Genomic DNA, 21052 nt, shown 5'->3' on the forward strand with positions numbered 1-21052 from the left:
ATATTTGTTCGCCTTTAGAAGTTTGAAGGTGGAAAATAATAATTAAGACATAGTAACATACACATATTAGAGTTGAGGAAGCCACATTTTTAAGTTGTTTACAAGAGAAAATAGAACGGAAGAAAAATTTCAATTTACAATGGTATAATTGTATAACACATCTTCAAAAAATTGTATAACACATATAATGACTCTATACTCAGTATTTAACTACAAATATATGGCTTCATGTGTGACCAATTTATCGAGTAGAGGACAATGATGTGGAATTTGGGGATAGCAACAAAGAAGCAAAATAAGGACTCGTGGAAGCATCTGGCTCCGGTGAATTCCTACATATAGGGCATGTACCATTCATTTTGAGCCACTCATCAATACAAGCAGCATGAAAATAATGGTTACATTCAGGGATGCTTCTCAAGGTCTCTTTAGGTTGATATTCAGATAAACAAATTGAGCATGTATTGTCATTAGACTTCAATAAACGTCCACTTTCTCCAAGAAGAGTTTTGGGATACTTTTCAATTGTGGCACCATCAAGGCCTGTTACAAATGAAGGGAGTGGTGCTAAGGAAATTGTTATTGTAGGAACATTTGATGAGTTTCTTTGTCCTTGATGTGGGGTTGTTCTCTTATTACAAAAGCAAGCTAAGCCAATTAATAAAAGTGCTGGTATTCCCAATCCAAAAGCAATGCCGTATTTGGCACTTTCTAAGAGTCCTGTATGAAATTGTATCAAAAAATAAGTTACTTGTAAGAAATAAGTCATTTAAATTAATGTTACAAACAAACTTATTATTGAAAATGATACTATATTTCTTTCTTCCATTTTTTTTGTGGTCAAATTCTTTTTTTATTCCTTGTTTCACATCTGTCTGTTATATGAATCGTTAAATTAAGATTAAACGATTAAGATTGCATGATTGCATGAAAACATTATTATCTCAACTATTGACAATCTAAATAACACACTTTCATTGAATATTCTTTAAACTCTCACTGGATTTGGGTGTTTATGGGAGGAATGAAGCTTTGAGGAAGAAAAAACAATTTTGTGCAATTAAAATAAGATTAAATAAGCTTTTAGTCTTTAAAAATATAGCGATTTTAATTTTAATTCCTAAAAATAAAATGTTTTTGTCTTTCTAACATTTTTCGCATCCCTAAGATCAACTTATATTCATGTTAATGTTAAGGTTGACTTATATATGTTCAAGATATGTTCATATATTATATCAAATCTTTATATGTTCATACTAGTATTATGTTAAAAAAATGATAAAAAACTTGTCAAAATTATGTACATTATGGACAAAAAAATTATAGGACAAAAGCATCCCATTTTGATGGAGTAAAATTAAAATTCGCTATATTTTTAAGTACGGAAAATTTGTTTAACACTTAAAATCAAACTTGGAAGGGTTTTTTTTTAACAATATCTTATCTTCTATTCTTTTTTTGACAAAATCTTATCTTATCTTATATTCTTAAAAGTCAGATATTATGCAATTCACATAAGACAAATTATGACTTGAATAATTAAAAATTAGATCACCAAACTACAATTTAGGGAATAGAAAGTAATTTTTAACATAAATTTTATTATATATTATAAAAATTACTTATGATCTCTATATAATATAGTGAGTAAGTATGCATAACAAATCTTTAAAATTTGGGCTGAACTTAACTAAACCCAACAAAATGAATGGTAATGTGAGAGTTGTCTCCAATTATAATATATACATTTTTAAATCATTATCTTTTAACTAATACGAGATTCTTAACACACTCTCTCGCGTCCAACATTATTAGGTTTGATCTGTGAATCTAAATGATGGGTGATCCGATAAATGAAACCTAATAGCTAGTGGTTCAATGTATCTTATAAAGCTTCTGATACTATCTTAAAATTTTGAATTGACTCCAACTTTATAAAATCGGTTTATGAAGTGAAAATTGCCTCTACTTATAAATATAATTTTATGCGTCTCTCAACCAATATAAAACTCTTAACAGCAACTTAAGTCACGCAATTGTGTGACTATTTTATTCATCCGATAAAAATCAGTCGATTTAGATCTTTTAAAAAAAATAAAAATTTGATTCATAATTTAATTGTCTTATTTTGATCAAATAATAGAGATTATTGATTAAGACAACCTCAACTACGTACCAAAAATGAATAGGAGTTTTGTATTCGTGTAGTTGGAAAATGTTAACATCAGAGTAGTGTTGAGAATTAACCAGAGCCACGGAATGAAAAACATGATAAAGGAGAAACAAAAGAAGAACATACATACCTTGATTGGAAGAATTAGGGAAACATTGAACTTGATGCATATTTGTATCCTCAGAGAATCCACAAACTTGACCATTAAGTGCACAATTCCTACATCTAGGTTCATTCCACACCAACTCAACATCACTATTAAGATCAGGCCAAGATGGCCACATAGTCATATTCATCCATGGTAACGGAACAAGAGCCGTTGAAATCACCTCACACGTTTGAAACCACCTTGTATCCACAAATTCAGTCGGTACCCATGAAACTATAACCGAAGAGAAAGTCAAGTTTGAACGTTCTTCATCGTTGCTTAAACAAGAAATTGGTTCTAATGGAAATTGATATGATGATGATGATGAATCGGTAGTAAAGTTGGAAGGACAACGAATGAAAGTGACATTATCACCATCAGTGTTGTAAATATCGGGGTTTAATTTAAAAGGTGAATGTGAAAGGTTAAAATTGTTGTCGAAGTAACGTTTTGGGAGACATCCTTTGGGGTCGTTGACTTGGATTGTTTGGGTTTTGTAATTGATGTTTTTAATGATTAAGTTTTTTGTTTTGGGGAGATTGAGGATTGTTTGGCTTTGGTTGTTACAAGAAAGTTGGAAGATTGGATTTGGAAAATAGCTACAACGAAAATCTTGATCTTGATTAGCTTCTATTAAACCAAATGGAAAAGCAATATCTATGTCACCACATGATAACTTTTTGCAGATTATTTGTTTGGCTTTAGAAGTTTGAAGTTGGAAAATAATAAAGACATAAAATACACATACTAGAGTTAAGGAAGCCATTAATTAAAGAATTTGAGAGTGGTTTTTTTCTTTAGTTGTATTGTATCGATGAAAAATTAGAATAGATATGGAAGTAGAAGTCTTCAAGTCAATATTTAAATTTGTATTTTGTGAACTAAAGTCAATTTAGAAAATAGATAGAAAGAACCAGCGTACAATAATTGACCAATATACGAATGGACCAAAAACATGTGTCTCTTGTGTGCTGGATGGAGTGGTGGAGGAGTTACAAGAGGAATATGATTTCCATGAATTCAAGAGTATTTGAAAGTGTTGAAATACAAACTATTTTTAATATGCTAAAACATGATCATGGTACTATCCTGTGTGGATCACGTGGATATAGCTTCTATGTCACCACATGATAAAGTTTTGCATATTTGTTCGCCTTTAGAAGTTTGAAGGTGGAAAATAATAATTAAGACATAGTAACATACACATATTAGAGTTGAGGAAGCCACATTTTTAAGTTGTTTACAAGAGAAAATAGAACGGAAGAAAAATTTCAATTTACAATGGTATAATTGTATAACACATCTTCAAAAAATTGTATAACACATATAATGACTCTATACTCAGTATTTAACTACAAATATATGGCTTCATGTGTGACCAATTTATCGAGTAGAGGACAATGATGAGGAATTTGGGGATAGCAACAACGAAGCAAAATAAGGACTCGTGGAAGCATCTGGCTCCGGTGAATTCCTACATATAGGGCATGTACCATTCATTTTGAGCCACTCATCAATACAAGCAGCATGAAAATAATGGTTACATTCTGGGATGCTTCTCAAGGTCTCTTTAGGTTGATATTCAGATAAACAAATTGAGCATGTATTGTCATTAGACTTCAATAAACGTCCACTTTCTCCAAGAAGAGTTTTGGGATACTTTTCAATTGTGGCACCATCAAGGCCTGTTACAAATGAAGGGAGTGGTGCTAAGGAAATTGTTATTGTAGGAACATTTGATGAGTTTCTTTGTCCTTGATGTGGGGTTGTTCTCTTATTACAAAAGCAAGCTAAGCCAATTAATAAAAGTGCTGGTATTCCCAATCCAAAAGCAATGCCGTATTTGGCACTTTCTAAGAGTCCTGTATGAAATTGTATCAAAAAATAAGTTACTTGTAAGAAATAATATTACTTGTAAGAAAATAAGTTACAAACAAACTTATTATTGAAAATGATATATTTCTTTCTTCCTTTTTTTTTGTGGTCAAATTCTTTTTTTATTCCTTGTTTCACATCTGTCTATTATACGAATTGTTAAATTAAGATTAAACGATTAAGATTGCATGATTGCATGAAAACATTATTATTATCTCAACTATTGACAATCTAAATAACACACTTTCATTGAATATTCTTTAAACTCTCATTGGATTTGGGTGTTTATGAGAGGAATGAAGCTTTGAGGAAGAAAAAACAATATTGTTCAATTAAAATAAGATTAAATAAGCTTTTAGTCTTTAAAAATATAGCGATTTTAATTTTAATTCCTAAAAATAAAATGTTTTTGTCTTTCTAACATTTTTCGAATCCCTAAGATCAACTTATATTCATGTTAATGTTAAGGTTGACTCATATATGTTCAAGATATGTTCATATATTATATCAAATCTTTATATGTTCATACTAGTATTATGTTAAAAAAATGATAAAAAACTTGTCAAAATTATGTACATTATGGACAAAAAAAATTATAGGACAAAAGCATCCCATTTTTATGGAGTAAAATTAAAATTCCCTATATTTTTAAGTACGGAAAATTTGTTTAACACACTTAAAATCAAACCTGGAGGGGGGTTTTTAACAATATCTTATCTTATATTCCTTTTTTTTGACAAAATCTTATCTTATCTTATATTCTTAAAAGTCAGATATTATGCAATTCACATAAGACAAATTATGACTTGAATAATTAAAAATTAGATCACCAAACTACAATTTAGGGAATAAAAAGTAATTTTTAACATAAATTTTATTATATATTATAAAAATTACTTATGATCTCTATATAATTTAGTGAGTAAGTATGCATAACAAATCTTTAAAATTTGGGCTGAATTTAACTAAACCCAACAAAATGAATGGTAATGGTAATGTGAGAGTTGTCTCCAATTATAATATATACATTTTTAATTTTAACTAATACGACATTCTTAACGCACTCTCTCGCGTCCAACATTATTAGGTTTGGTATGTGAATATAAATGATGGGTGATCCGATAAATGAAACCTAATAACTAGTGGTTCAATGTATCTTATAAAGCTTCTGGTACTATTTTACAATTTTGAATTGACTCCAACTTTATAAAATCGGGTTATGAAGTGAAAATTGCCTCTATTTATAAATATAATTTTAGGCGTCTCTCAATCAATATAAAACTCTTAACTGCAAATCAAGTCACACAATTGTGTGACTATTTTATTGATCCGATAAAAATCAGTCGATTTAGATCTTTTAAAAAAAATAAAAATTTGATTCATAATTTAATTGTCTTATTTTGATCAAATAATAGAGATTATTGATTAAGACAACCTCAACTACGTACCAAAAATGAATAGGAGTTTTGTATTCGTGTAGTTGGAAAATGTTAACATCAGAGTACTGTTGAGAATTAACCAGAGCCATGGAATGAAAAACAAGACAAAGAAGAACATACATACCTTGATTGGAAGAATTAGGGAAACATTGAACTTGATGCATATTTGTATCCTCAGAGAATCCACAAACTTGACCATTAAGTGCACAATTCCTACATCTAGGTTCATTCCACACCAACTCAACATCACTATTAAGATCAGGCCAAGATGGCCACATAGTCATATTCATCCATGGTAACGGAACAAGAGCCGTTGAAATCACCTCACACGTTTGAAACCACCTTGTATGGACAAATTCAGTCGGTACCCATGAAACTATAACCGAAGAGAAAGTCAAGTTCGAACGTTCTTCATCGTTGCTTAAACAAGAAATTGGTTCTAATGGAAATTGATATGGTGATGAATCAGTAGTAAAGTTGGAAGGACAACGAATGAAAGTGACATTATCACCATCAGTGTTGTAAATATCGGGGTTTAATTTAAAAGGTGAACGTGAAAGGTTAAAATTGTTGTCGAAGTAACGTTTTGGGAGACATCCTTTGGGGTCGTTGACTTGGATTGTTTGTGTTTTGTAATTGATGTTTTTAATGATTAAGGATTTTGTTTTGGGGAGATTGAGGATTGTTTGGCTTTGGTTGTTACAAGAAAGTTGGAAGGCTGGATTTCCAAAATAGCTACAACGGAAATCTTGATTAGCTTCTATTAAACCAAAAGGAAAAGCAATATCTATGTCACCGCATGATAACTTTTTGCAGATTATTTGTTTGGCTTTAGAAGTTTGAAGTTGGAAAATAATAAAGACATAAAATACACATACTAGAGTTAAGGAAGCCATTAATTAAAGAATTTGAGAGTGGTTTTTTTCTTTAGTTGTATTGTATCGATGAAAAATTCGAATAGATATGGAAGTAGAAGTCTTCAAGTCAATATTTAAATTTGTATTTTGTGAACTAAAGTCAATTTAGAAAATAGATAGAAAGAACCAGCGTACAATAATTGACCAATATACGAATGGACCAAAAACATGTGTCTCTTGTGTGCTGGATGGAGTGGTGGAGGAGTTACAAGAGGAATATGATTTCCATGAATTCAAGAGTATTTGAAAGTGTTGAAATGCAAACTATTTTTAATATGCTAAAACATGATCATGGTACTATCCTGTGTGGATCACGTGGATATAGCGATGTTTTACGAATGTTATCCTCTCCCAAGTAGAGCATCACGACACGCTCCAAGCCTACTCCAAAGCCACCATGTGGTGGTGCACCAAATCTGCAAATGATCAATCATTTAGTTCTGGGGGCAGCTAGCCTGTAAAGGGGGCAGCTAGCCTGAACACCCATGTAACAAAGAGACCACGAGAGGAAGAAATGAATATAATACCTGAAAGCATCAAGGTAAGTAGCAATTGTCGTAATGTCAATGCCGCATTTCTGTGCACGTTCTTCCAAAAGTTTAAGCTCATGGATACGCTGAGATCCTGAAATTATCTCCTCACCTACAAAAGAAAGATTACATCGAAGTTAAAATCAAACAACCACCACCGAAAGCTTAACCCAAAGCATTGCATGAGAAAATATCTTAATTTTTCTGCTTACCACGGAGGAAGACATCAAAAGAGTTAGAGTAGTTGGGATTGTCATTGCAAGGCATGGTATAAAATGGCCTTACGGCCAATGGATACCGGTGAAGGATGTAGAACTCCGTGTCATGCCTACAAATATAATTACAATCCAAAAACAATTTTAAACAAAAGCATATAACAGGAAAGACAATTTGTCAAAAAAACAACATAGACATTTCTTATAGAAGATTTTAGAAGCGGAATTACTTTTCTAAAACTAGTTGGCCTAGTCTCTTTTCTGCTTCAGTATTCAAGTCACCATAAGGTTTAACCTCTACTACTCCATCTTCCTGCAAAGCAAAACCATTACTAGCTGCATGACAAAATAACCATAAATTTCTACCATCCTATCGATCATAAATTCAGTAGGTTTAGTCATTTTCTGAATCTTGAGATAAAAGTCTCAGCAGTGCAACAAAATCCCTGAACTAACCATAAGAGGAAAAATGACCATGAATACCTCAAAACATCATCTCTCAGTCACACCTTAGAACAAAATATACGGAGCCTAAACAAGTGTCGCCAATTTGCTCACCGATCAAATTAGGGAAAAAGAAGTGGAAAAGGGTCTCATAAATTATAATTAGAACCAGAGAGAGTATAACTATATATTACTGTCATATTTTCAAGTTGGCACGATGTGTGTTTATTTCAGTCATTTTCCCAGTTAATGACCAACGGTGCATTCTAAAACCATCTATCCTTAAGAGATTCATTTATTAAATATTTATCATTAGCTTGAATTAAAATGAAAAGGCTCCTCTGTAGTTCCAATTATTTAGTTGAAATTTTGACAAAATGGATGGTCAAGCTTTCCTGTGTTTCCCAAACTGCCATCATCAATGAAATGACTCAAAGAGATCTCATTTGAGGCCAATCAGTAGCTGACTTTAGTTCTAGTATCCTATTCCTATCCATCTATCTTAATTTCATTTTCATCGATTCACATTATATCTTAGCTTTCGGTGATATTTATAATATATAAAAGACGTAAAGTTTCAAGTACCGCCAGCATCATCCTATCACATTTGTTTGTTTATCTACAGCTTGCAAGTTAATTAATTAGTAAGGAAATATATTTAAGCTTACCTTGAGCATCTGAATACCTTCTTCGTACGTGAGCCGTAGAGTATTTTGCAGATACTGCACATTCAGAGGACTATATCAGATCATAAAATGTAAAATGCATTCATTCATTTGCATATAATATTAGTATATTACACTTTCCACAACAAAAACATCATTTACTCACTACATAGCATATCAAATGAACAATTTGAAACATATAGTGAAATAAATAACAAATCATATTGCATAAGACAACCAAGATGATACAAGATAAACACCTTTAAAGGTTTATAAGTTGCCACAGCTTCAAGATCCTTCTTACAATTTGTTTTCAAACTATTAAAAATAGCGACAAATAATTCGTCAACTACATCCATAACCTGCAAAAACACTCAAATCATCAGTATACCAGATTTTGTCCTTCAGCGATTTCAAATGCAAAATTTCCAATTTGCCAAATGTACCTCAAAATAATGCATCTTAATCGCCATTTCAACATCAAGACCTGTAAACTCGCACAAATGCCTGTGAGTAAAGGATTTTTCTGCTCTGAACACAGGACCAATTTCAAAAACACGCTCAAAGCCAGCACATATTGACATTTGCTTGTGAAGCTGAGGTGACTGAGCCAGGCATGCAGGTTGTCCATGGTACGCTAGTCTAAAGACATCAGCTCCACCCTCACTAGATCCAGCAATTAACTTTGGAGTGTGGATTTCAACAAAGTTTTTATCTAATAAAAATTTTCTGAACTCCTGCAGCCCAACACCACAAAATGCGTTCCTTAAGTTAGTTTCTCGGTATGCATTAATTCTAATAAACTTCCAGTAACAACTATGATTAAAAATAAATAAAAAATTTAAAGAAAAAAAGAGATAGTAGGCTTTACATTTCCAACACGAGACTGAATGCGGAAAATTGCTTGATTAGCTGGTGTTCGTAGATCAAGTACTCTAAAGTTCAATCGGGTATCCTGTTTCACACGAGCAAGTTGTTTACCAGCCTGCACCAATTAAAAATCCCCATTAACATTCATATTCATATATAGAGGGTGACAAGTTTCACAGCATTAAACAAACAATAACAATCACAAATCCTTAATCAGTAAGATTTCAAATTGTGATACACAATATTAACATTCTCATCGGGGTTATAGTTTTTGCTACACCTTAACAACATTGCTAATCAGTAATGAATGTATATACCTGAATGGCCTCCTCAATTTCAAATTCACTTCGAGCAGCATCCTCGATATTAATAGGCAGAGTAGCGGCCTTACTCACACAGTACAATTTTCTGACTTGAATTTCAACCTACAGCACACAACATGACACCACCATAATCATAATTCACAAACTCAAAATTCAAAACACTGCAAAATCACAAAACATAAGCAACAAGAGAGAACAAAACCAACCTGTTGTGTGGCACCTTTAATAGGAGAGGGCGGAATGGAAACGTCACCTTGAACATCGACAATAGACTCCTTGCTGAGCGCGGCGGCAAATTTCTCTAAAGCGGGCTGTGAGTGAACCACGCACTGCACGGTGAAACTAGTTTCTCGGATGACTAAGAATGTTCTCATCTTCTTACATCGAATGGTTTGCAACCACCCACGGATTTGAACTGGCTTGTTCTCCAATGAATTGTTGAGAGCTTCAATTGAGGTCCAATCATTGACATTGACAGGGGTCTTCGATTGGAGCTCCACGAGTGGGATATGACCGTAATTTAACGGAGCAGCGGTGGCAGCAGCGGCGGCAACTTCTTGTTGGCAACGGAGGTTTTCCATCTTTGCAGGTTCCGATGATCTTTTGATGAGAAAGGGTTACCGGAAGATGGTGCGCTACAACTCTAGAGAATGAGAGCAGAAGAAAAGCGGCAAAATTTTAAAGTAAAAGGGTTTGAAGGGCTTGTTTATATAACCAAGGTTTTAAATAGCGGTCGCGGTCACGGTCGCGGTCGCGTCAAGAATTTCGCGATTTCGGCTGTTACGGCTGTTGCGTTGTGAAATACGGTCGTCGCGGTGTGAATAAATCACAATATCGCACAAATCTTATTAAAATTATTTGTACTATGATATTTGTATAACAACTTAAATATGAGATAAATGTAAAGTTTTGAACTTGGAAAGAGTTAAAAAGATATAACACTTTATAATTTATGTTCATATTTGTATTAAAAATGTGATTTTTATGCATTTCTATTGGAAAAAATAGAAATCTCTATCTATTAGCATTTTGTCGCGGCCGTATTGCGTTTCTTTGCGGCTGTATCGGTGTTTCGTCGCGGCCGTAACGGCGTTTCGGCGTGATTTTTTTTCACCATATAAAAACGGTGAAAAACGGTAACGCTAGGCCCCAATACCTTTTTGTCGCGGCCGTTTTCGCGGTAACGGACCTTTATTTAAAACCTTGTATATAACGTGGTAGTTAAGAAAGAATCTACCAAAAAAAAAACAATATATTAAGAGAATGTATTGGATTAAGATTTTGTAAGATTTTTTTAACAAAAAAAATCTTGAAGATTTTAAAAGATTTTACAGGATTGTAATTACTTTTGAGACTTTTTTGAGATTTTCCAATTTGAATTTTGATGGATTTATATTTATTGCACAAATTTTCAAGATTTCAAAAGATTTTAAGGATTTCTAAGATTTATAAAGTTTTTAAAAATAATATTTTTTCTATAGGTAAAAAAAGAATGAATATAAAAAAACGTAAAAAAAAAAAAACAAAATTGGATTCATTGACAAGAAGAGCATTACATTACATCAAAAGAGGAAAAAGAAGTAGAACAAGAAGAGCATTACATTACATCAAAAGAAAATTGCAAAAGTTAACACCCAAAAGAAAATTATTAGTTGAAAAGTGACAAACCCAAAACAAAAGAAAAGAACAAAAACCAACATACAACCATAGTTCGACCAAAAAACAATACAAAAATCACCTAAGTTGTTTGCATAAGCTCAAAACAAGAGGAAAAAAAACTAGGCCAAACGGTACCTAAGAATAGGTTATAAAATAATAGATTTTTTTTTAGAGGAGAGAGAAAAGAAATATTAAAATAAGAAAATTATTTGTAATTAAAAAAATCAATTTTATAAGTTGTATCCTACCAAACTAAAAATTATTTTATTTTAAAAAAGTGATTTTTATTATAATAAACAAACACAAAATAAATTAACTTTTCTAAAAATCTCTAAAAAGTAATCTCTATTCTACCTCAAAATTACTATTTTTTTAATTCTTATATATAAAAAAAAGTATCCTTAGTTTCATTCATCGTAAAGGAGACAAATAGATAGTAAGAAAATAATTGCATTTAACTAGTCCACAACAAATAAGAAGCTCATCCTTTCCTATTCACTAGTCGTAATATGTTACAATTCCACAATTAATTCAACACCCTTCATCTTTTCATCCAACTGTTACAAATTAATCACCCCTACCTAGCTACTATTTATATATATATATATATGGACCTTAAGCAAGTTTTCATCATTGCTATCCAAATTTATCATAGAAAAATATAAACTTTTCCTTCTAATACTAAAATGGCTTCCTCTCACAAAGCTTTTGTTCTTATTGCTGTTGTGATCATCATTGCTTTGGTGCCATCAACATCTATGGTGGAGTCTAGGCAACTCTCTAACCCTTCTAACTTGATGAGCCTTGAAGCAAGATTGAAGGTGAGTGGTGAGCCTTCTAATTGTTGGGAGTCACTCTTCAAGCTCCAAGCATGTAGTGGTGAAATTGTAACATTTTTTCTAAATGGTGAGACTTATTTAGGCAATGGTTGTTGTAAAGCAATTAAGGTGATTGGACATGATTGTTGGCCTAATGTTGTTGCATCACTTGGATTCACCAATGAAGAGACTTATACATTGGAAGGTTATTGTGATGAAGCTGAAGATGCTCATTCACCTCCTGTCCTACACCACTAGTATCATTTGTTCTTTAGCCTAAAGAAGTCTTTCCATAAAGGAATTAATATTGTTATGTACTTTGGTCTTTCATGGTTTTCATTAATAAAAAAATAAGTTCCAATTTAGTCTTTTTTCTTCTCTTTATTTTAATCCATCCTTACTTTATACTGTTTTGAAACTTGTACAATATACAAATGAAATGAGGAGTGATTCATCTGATCACTTCATATAAATTAAACTAAAATGTATAAATGAATGAGATAAAATGATATGACATTCTTAAAATTTGATGGACAATTTAGGAATCAGATTTTCCACAGTTACAACATTTTGTTGTAACTGATCTGGACTGTTCGATCTTTGATAGGCGGTTGAGATCGTTTTGTTTTATAAAATTATATTTTAAATATGAACTGTCTGATCTCAAATAAACGGTCATGATTAATTACAACGTAAAATTGCATCATTTATTGACAACAGTGAATTCGGATCGGACGATTTATACTCACCTTGTAACTCCAATTGTAGCCAAATAATTTATATCTAATATCTAATATACATATAATACTCCAACTATACAATAAAAATACTAGTAATTAAGAAGTTGGTGACATGCAAAAAAGAAGGAAATGAAGTAGATCTCTCTGGAAAATTTCTACACAAAGGGCAAGTAGCATTGTTCTTGAGCCATCCATCTATACAATTCACATGAAAATAGTGATCACATTCTGGGATAGTCCTCAATACCTCATTGGGTTGATATTCACAAAGACATATTGAGCAAATGTTGTCATTGGGCCTTGGCAATCGTCCACTTTCACCAAGCTGGGTTTTAGGATATCTTTCTATTGTTGGCCCATCAAGGCCCATAACTACAATTGGGGGGTGTGGCATAATCATGGTTGAGAATTCAGTGTCTCTTTGACGATGTAGTTGATTAGTTGTGTTCTTCTTGTTGCATAACATACATGTAAGCACAATAATACCTAAGATTCCAGGTATTCCTAGACCTAGAATTAAACCATACTTGACTTTCTTCGATAGGCCTACATACAACAAAATAAGAAGCCGAGTAATTAATAAGGATCCATATAGGACTTACCGTGGAGATTCTAAGTCAATAGATTGATTTTCTTGTGTAAGAAAAAGGAAATTAGTTTGTTAGAAGAAATTCTAGTTTTGTGTCATTAATAGATTATCATTTTTATTTTCTCATTCACACGTTTAATAAAGTAAAAAATAGAAAAGAAAAAACTAAAATAAGAGTAAGAGTTGTCCATCCCATGAGCTTAGCTCAGTTAGTAGGACATTGCGTTATATATCTAAGGGGTTAGAGTTCGAACTCCAAACATCTTTTTTTTTTCTTTTTACGAGCATACTCCCAGGTCTCAAGACAATACAAATGCACCAATCCAAGTGGGTTACAATTTATTCATTTTAAAATATAAAATATGACTATTTGACCAAAGATGACTATTTGAACAAAGATTAGTATTAAAGTAAGAGTAAATATCTAAGTTGATCTTGATCTTAACACAAAAAAAATACTCAAACCTATCTAACCGACAAATGGAAAATAATGATTTAACCATTAAAAATCTCAAATGCCGATCAAATTACTAAATTATATAGTCCTGATGGAGACTAAAATGATTTTTTAAAAGTATCTTGAAAATGACTAATTTCATCAATATTTTATATAGGCAAAATTATACCAGATGTCTTTTATCTTATTTATTTTTAACACTTTGGTCTTTTATCTTTTATTTGTAAAATATAAGTAATTTATCTTGTATATTTGTAACACTTCGATCCTTTTTCACATTTTTTATTAAACAAATAACGATGTTACTTGCCACATTAGATAATTCTATTTTTTTTTTTTACAAAAAGATAATTCTATTTTATAAAATCTATTTTTATTAAAAAAATTAAGAAATTGAAAAAATATGAAGATCTTCATCATATTCCTTTGAATCTTCATTTTTAATTTTCAAAACATTTCCTTTACTCTCCATTTAATATAGATCTATGTGTTATGTTCTTCTAAACTCAAAAATCTCCAAATTATCATTAAACCTATAAATGATTTGTCAACAAATTTGGGATTTTTAAGAAAATAAATTCTGGAAATTAATTCCATAAATTTTCATATGCATCTTGTCGCTTTATTATTACTTCACTGTATCAAATTGGAAAAGAACAAAAGGAAACAGAGGAACCCTTGCTCAATCATCTTGCTTTTACATGTTTAAAGTCAATTTCCAATCTTAACAATTTTTAGGGATAATGATATATTTAGGGTTTTTGAGTTTAGAAGAACATAATATATAGATCTATATTATGTGGAGGTGTATTGAGTTTCTTATTGTTATTTTTTTTATTTATGGAAGAAATTGATGATGATGAAGATCTTCATCTTTTTATGATTTTTTTTAATAGAAATATTTTTTAAAAATAAATTATCTTATGTGGTAAGCCACTTCAGTATTTTTTTAATAAAAAATGAGAAAAGTGATTAAAATGTTACAAATATATAAGATAAAGGATTTATATGTTACAAATAAAAGATAAAAGATGAAAGTGTGACAAATAAATAAGATAAATGACTTATGGTGTAATTTTGCCTTTTATATATTAAGAGATTTTTCTTTGTTCAAGATATATTAAGAGATTTTACCATGGTGTAAATTATATTCATCTTAGCCATTCAATAAGAATACATTATTGTCTCTTAGTTTAAGATTAGAATGACGTGATAAAAATTCTTACGAATATAATTCAATTGACAGAGACATTATATATAATATGTATGAATCAAAATTTGAACTTTGTCACAGCTACTTCTATAGTGGCATGCATCAAAACGATTGACTTCAACCATTATTCTGACAAACATTGATGTTGTAGATATGCGACGATGGTCTTGACTCTGTGCCGAGGGCTATATATACTCTTCTCATGCAAAAGAGTCAAGTAAGACCATTTTCTTACTTTAAACCTTCACTTCACCAAATTCTAATTTGAGTATCGAAGTGTCTGCATGTACAACCTCTCATCTACCTCGCCGGACTAAGCATCATTGACCACGACATTCCGATAAGATAAGATTAAATTTGTATTGTAATTAGGGGTTTTGACCCTAGTATGCTTCTCAATGTATCTTCTATATCTTCACTATTTATATTTTTTAGGCCGGTTAAGAGATTATTCTCGAGTCAAATAGAGATTGAAAGGATCGAAGTCTTTAATACATATTCATTATTTATGTTATGTGTCTTGCTAATGATCCAAATTTCCAAGAATTGAACAAAAGAAATTTGAGTGATGAATTAACTAACCTTGATACGTGGGAAGATCATAACAAGCAACGCTAAGAGCATGGTCCGCAACCAATCCACATCTTCCTCCACTGTACTCACAATATCGACAATCAGGAGTATCCCACTGCAACTGTATTTCAGAATAATAATCTCTCCAAAATAACGAATTATCTTTAACAGGTATCATAGCCGATGAAATAATCTCACACATTGATGATGGTGCCAACCATGGTGTACCAGACAAAGTATCAGACAGCATAGCCACAATCGAATAATTCACGTTCTTGTCTTTTTCATGAGAGCTTAAATTCAAACACCTTATAGGGGTGTGCACATAAAAAACCGTCTCAAAATTCGACTTTATAATTTGAGAGCATTTACTCATTAACCAATGAGAACAAATCATATGCATGTGAAATAAAAATTTGTTACAAATTAGTTGTAGGTACCAGATACAAATCCACTTATGTGACTTGTTATTATTCACCAAAACCAACGCAGGAAATGTGCTAAAAGATACATAAAATAAAATATCGAGGAAAGGTTAACAATCCACCAAATGATATTATTGAATATGTAGACCCTAAAACCGTGCCAAACAAATAAAACACCACTACAAATGGGGAGCTTCACAGATGAAAATTCAACTTATAAGTAGAGACAGAATATATATGCAGCAAATTGACAACAGTTGAACCTTCACCCTACTGGTGACTCCAAGAACTTGCCAACATATAAAGTTCTTTCAATATGAGACATTATCTCTAACGAAACCAAAAACACAATAAGGTATTACTGAAGTCTGTAATTTTTAGAGAAGCTGAATTAATGTGGAACGTGAATGACATGATATAGTCCTGAATGTACAAGTTTTCGAATTACAAGAACGAAATTCTTTTTGAAGTGGAGGAAATAGTCACAAGAAATGGGGGGTTTGAATTATGACCATTTTAAAATTAATCATGCACTCTTTTTAAAAATATAACTCAACAGAAAACGTTAGAATGATCTCAGAAGGATCTGGTTAGCAGTAAAACTACTTCAAAGTGAATTGTGTGCTTAGTGTTTGCTCAAAATAAAAGATAAGGGAAGAGAGAATCAACACACAACAATTATACTGATTCACCCCGAATAGTATGAGTTACGTCCAGTCCCTCACGCTCCGTGAGTATCCACTATAATCTTGAGATACTAGTAATATCAAATTACAAACCTCATTGATTTAAACCAAGATCAATAACCTTAAGCCCTACAAGCTTAATATCTACCTCAGTCCTACAAACTAAGGTGTCACTCAATCAATAGTAACGTATTGACTTGAGTCAACCTTTTTTTTTACAATGAATTGTTCAGATAAAAAATCAGATAAAATATTATTCAAATAATATTTGATGAGAGAGAAAATGTTTCTTGAGAATGTTCTTAGAATGATGATGTCATGAGGAGCGTGAGTTTGAGCATCTTTGAGCTGTATGAACTTGTTCTCCAAGAACAAGCATTGTTGAAGCCTTGGAAGATCAATTACAACAGCTGGAGAGAATCTTTCAAACATGAGCAGAAAATCTGCTTGATTCTGGAAAGTTCTTAGATTGTTCTTCCAGAGTATTTTTTGATTCTTGGCCTAGATCAAATACAGAGGTATGCTTTGCTGGTTTTGTTTTCGTGGGCCTCAAGATATCCATGAAGATCATAAGATGATAGTTGATCTTATTATCATTTTACTATTCATGTGTACTTGCAAAAGTACAAGTAGTTTTTCATTGTAGATCAAGGACATAGTAGAATATATTTTATGAAGTCCTTTGAGAAGTACCATTTCAGGATTGTAGTCTCCTTTTCATCGGTATCTCAGTAGCTTCCCAAATTTAGCTATTTTATGTTTGCATAACTCTTTGCTATTAGTTAATATATAATTAAGGACTAAATTTAGAAGGTTTTTATTTTGGAGAACATAAACATATTTAAAAGCTAATTTTATATTGTTTCCAAATGTAATAGTGATGATTGATAGTTGAATTTACAGGTGTCTAATAATTTATTTATTTTTTTTCGGCTTTTCACCACCAGTTGAATCTGGTTCGGGGGTCAGTTCTGGCATCAAGTGGTTCCAGCCCCCTCCCGATCGCAGTTGTGGGGGATCGAACCGCGGTCCTCCCTACCAAGTTCAGCACCAATCACCACTGAACCAACTAACGATTGGTAGGTGTCTAATAATTTAGAATGTGACATATGAACTTAGTTGAGCTGGCTATTTTTCTCCCATAGAAAATAATAAATTGAAATCAACTAATCTTTGTACAACCTTAAAAAATAAAAAAATAAAACCATACAAGAATGAATGAAACAACTAGCTAGAAATTGTGTTTGTACAAGTAGACACAATGCTGACTCTGTCTCCTGGAATACAAAGTAACTCACGAGCAACATCCTTCAATTCAAGAACACTTCCATTGTTGCATCTTGTTAGCAACTTGGCTGCTTGTTCCTTTGTTAATCTAATAGTCACTCTAATTCCTTCTTTTTCTCCTAATTCATTACTAATACATCTTCTTTTCTCATATATTTTATTTTCTTCTCCCAAAATTGTAGGTTCTGAATCCACAAACCGTACCCTTTTCTTCATTGTCTTGCATGTAGGTTGCTTTTTGGTTAACTCATATCTATATACAACTTTTGTTTTCTCTACTTTTATCTTTTTATGTGATGGTGTCTTTTTAAAGCAAGCAAATATGGTGCTAATCATTTTTAATTAGATTAGATAGAGTTCAAAGTGTTTTTTTTTTTATCAAAGAAATGAAAAAATTTATATGACAATTGGAAATTTATGAGGAGAATTTAGTGGTAAATGTTGTTCTTTGTTGTTGTTGAAGCAAAATGGAGATCCAATTATGATTTATATACCCATTTTGTTGGACACAAAGTCGTACAAGAAGCGTCAATTGTGGCATATAAAAATAATAATAATAATGAAAGGTGTTGATTAATTTACCATGGAAAATTTTGTTTTTTAATTTGTTTTTTGACCAAATCATGGAAATTTTGTTAGCAAATGGGTGTTATATAGGTACTTTGTCAAGTCAATTAATCTATTACTCAGGCTTAAATAAATGAGCCATGCTATATATAGCAAAAACTAAATCACGAAAGTATTACAAAAATCAAGTGGGTCAATGAAAATGTATGTTTAGCCGAAGCTATCCTTCGCTTGATATAGCATTTTTCTAGACAAATACTATTTTTTTTAAACGGTTAAAATTGGGAAGGGATTCTCTCCCGTGCTTTTTTTTTTTCAGTGAAATCTCAGCCTTCAATTTAATTAATATTGCAATTTTAATTTTTTTTATTTAAAAAATGAATGGTGGAGATGTGGACTGGATCTCCTGCAGTGAAAACTGCACTGGAGAGAATCCAAGCCCGTTAAAATTAGTAACGAATTGTTTTTTTTACTAAAAATAAAGGATATTCATTCATTCAAACTGATAGAGTACATTGATGTAATACAAATTCAAATTTGCTAAAAACAAAAAGGATGAATCTGCAAACAAACTCACAGCATTCATGTTAATAGCATAAAACGGCAAATTACATAAGCCTACATATATGACTATATTGAAGTGTCTGGAATGTTCATGCCCCCAGATCTGCAACGTTGATAACACAAAAGTCGACATTGGATAGATTTGTACTTGATCGGATCTAATCCTTCAACCTGAAACAAATGAACACCGCACAAAGACGGGAAAAAAAAATACACCGCACAAAGACGGCACAACAGAATACACCGCATAAGGACGGAATAACAAATAACACAAAACCAAACAAATATGTGAAAAATCACACTTATTTAATAACGAGAAAGAAAAAACAATTTGGAGGGGTGATTTTAGGTCAAGATTTGACCTGAAATCACCCCTCTTTGATAAACTAAGAAGAAAAAAAAAAAGGTGACGCCTAGGGTTAGAACTTAGGACACGAATTGTTAGTAATGAAAGAAAATGTTATATTCAGTCTAATTACTATTAAACAAGATATATTTTGACTTTTTCTTTAAAACAGAAAAAGTTATCTTATATTGTACCCAAAAAAAAATGTTATCTTATTTTATACATCTAATAGTTAAGTACTGATTATATTAAAATGACTGGAGTACTATTATTGAAGGGGTCAATAAGCTATTAAAAGAAATAAGTACCTGTAACAAAAAAATAAATACTAGTAATAGTATTAGTAATAAAATGAAGTGGTCAATGGTTTTTTTTTGACAATATGGTCAATGTGGGTTTTGGGAATTAATCATTTTTATTTGTCATCTCACGTGTGAGGATATAACACCTGGGCTGCCAATGAAGTTGGGGCCGTTCAAGAAAGTGACACGTGTCAACCAAAGTCGAATATTATTGGAAGCTTAATAACCATTAGCTGATACTCGAGAATTGATTTTTTTTTTTCTTCTCAATTTTCACATTTTAACCATCAATCAACTTCTCTCAATTTCTTTTAAATTTAAATATAATTTTATATTTATGATCCAATGGCCTGTATTCCACATTATTTCGTCAATTTATTTTTCCCACTTAAAAGAATTCATTCTCCTAGTACTCATAGTCTCATACTATATGCACAGTCTGTAAGTGAAGTTCCATGTAAACCAATTTTTTTTTTTTGTGAAGCAGCGTGTAAACCAACTTAGCGTACTGGTTTTCAATGCAGAATAACTCACTTTATAAAATTGAGTAATGTTAACGAGTGTAATCTATAAAATGAAATTTTGTCTTAAAAATATAATTTAAACATTTATCGAAAATCAAAAGCACGTCATTCTTTATGTAAAATTTATCTCTTTTAATTCTTTAAATTCGTTAACATTTTTCTTTAAAATTAGGACATGTTGGAATACTGCCTAGTGGAGTTGTTCTTGACAAGTCAGTTGTTGAATTAAATGCATACATTGTCTTTGTGAGTTTAGCTCGGTTGGCAGGAACATCGCACTATATGTGCAGGAGTCGGAGTTTGAGTCCCGGACATTCCAGTTATTCATATTTAAGGTGAATTTTCTTGTCACTGGACTACTTGACAAAAAATGTAAATATAACAGAATGATTTCTAGTTGTGGTGGTTGCATTCGTGATTCAAACGGTATGGATTAAAGATTTTATGAAGAAGATTGGAGCGTGTGACACATTGCATACTTATATGTGAGGTATTATATTTGAGTTTATACATAGCTGAAAGGAACAATTTTCACATCTTACTGTTGAGAGTGACTCAAAAATTCTGATTGACATCATTTCTAACGATTTCAAGTTTAATGGGAACATTATGGTTCATCGTATTAGGACACTAGTTAAGTCGAGATGGTATGTACACAATATTTAATCATACTAATTAGTGGGAAAGAAATAGAAGTATTAAT

General features: G+C 31.6%; 5 protein-coding genes across 5 annotated transcripts; 1 reads left to right on the plus strand and 4 right to left on the minus strand.

Moving 5' to 3' along the window:
• Nucleotides 1–111: 111 nt before the first annotated feature.
• On the minus strand, nucleotides 112–6643 carry LOC123915638 (putative RING-H2 finger protein ATL21B). Its single transcript, XM_045966828.1, has 3 exons — nucleotides 5760–6643; nucleotides 2304–4183; nucleotides 112–720 (listed from the first exon to the last, which is right to left on the minus strand). Exons 2-3 carry the CDS (start codon nucleotides 3085–3087, stop codon nucleotides 242–244), a joined length of 1263 nt encoding a protein of 420 aa, XP_045822784.1. The 5' UTR covers nucleotides 3088–4183; nucleotides 5760–6643; the 3' UTR covers nucleotides 112–241.
• On the minus strand, nucleotides 3705–6531 carry LOC123914510 (RING-H2 finger protein ATL20-like). The gene is made up of 2 exons (XM_045965713.1): nucleotides 5760–6531; nucleotides 3705–4183 (listed from the first exon to the last, which is right to left on the minus strand). Exons 1-2 carry the CDS (start codon nucleotides 6529–6531, stop codon nucleotides 3705–3707), a joined length of 1251 nt encoding a protein of 416 aa, XP_045821669.1.
• Nucleotides 6644–6646: 3 nt separating the features above from the next.
• Nucleotides 6647–10230, minus strand: LOC123915637 (aspartate--tRNA ligase 2, cytoplasmic-like). Its single transcript, XM_045966827.1, has 10 exons — nucleotides 9806–10230; nucleotides 9594–9701; nucleotides 9278–9391; nucleotides 8853–9143; nucleotides 8667–8768; nucleotides 8410–8463; nucleotides 7528–7610; nucleotides 7295–7410; nucleotides 7080–7194; nucleotides 6647–6968 (listed from the first exon to the last, which is right to left on the minus strand). Exons 1-10 carry the CDS (start codon nucleotides 10178–10180, stop codon nucleotides 6842–6844), a joined length of 1485 nt encoding a protein of 494 aa, XP_045822783.1. The 5' UTR covers nucleotides 10181–10230; the 3' UTR covers nucleotides 6647–6841.
• Nucleotides 10231–11944: 1714 nt separating this feature from the next.
• On the plus strand, nucleotides 11945–12334 carry LOC123914511 (egg cell-secreted protein 1.1-like). The gene has a single exon (XM_045965714.1). It carries the CDS (start codon nucleotides 11945–11947, stop codon nucleotides 12332–12334), a length of 390 nt encoding a protein of 129 aa, XP_045821670.1.
• A 427-nt stretch (nucleotides 12335–12761) lies between these two features.
• LOC123915640 (putative RING-H2 finger protein ATL69) lies at nucleotides 12762–15961 on the minus strand. The gene is made up of 2 exons (XM_045966830.1): nucleotides 15658–15961; nucleotides 12762–13362 (listed from the first exon to the last, which is right to left on the minus strand). The coding sequence occupies exons 1-2, from the start codon at nucleotides 15896–15898 to the stop codon at nucleotides 12890–12892; spliced, it is 714 nt and encodes a 237-aa protein (XP_045822786.1). The 5' UTR covers nucleotides 15899–15961; the 3' UTR covers nucleotides 12762–12889.
• Nucleotides 15962–21052: the final 5091 nt, after the last annotated feature.

This window comes from Trifolium pratense, linkage group LG3 (assembly GCF_020283565.1).
Source record: "Trifolium pratense cultivar HEN17-A07 linkage group LG3, ARS_RC_1.1, whole genome shotgun sequence".
Lineage (NCBI taxonomy): Eukaryota > Viridiplantae > Streptophyta > Magnoliopsida > Fabales > Fabaceae > Trifolium > Trifolium pratense.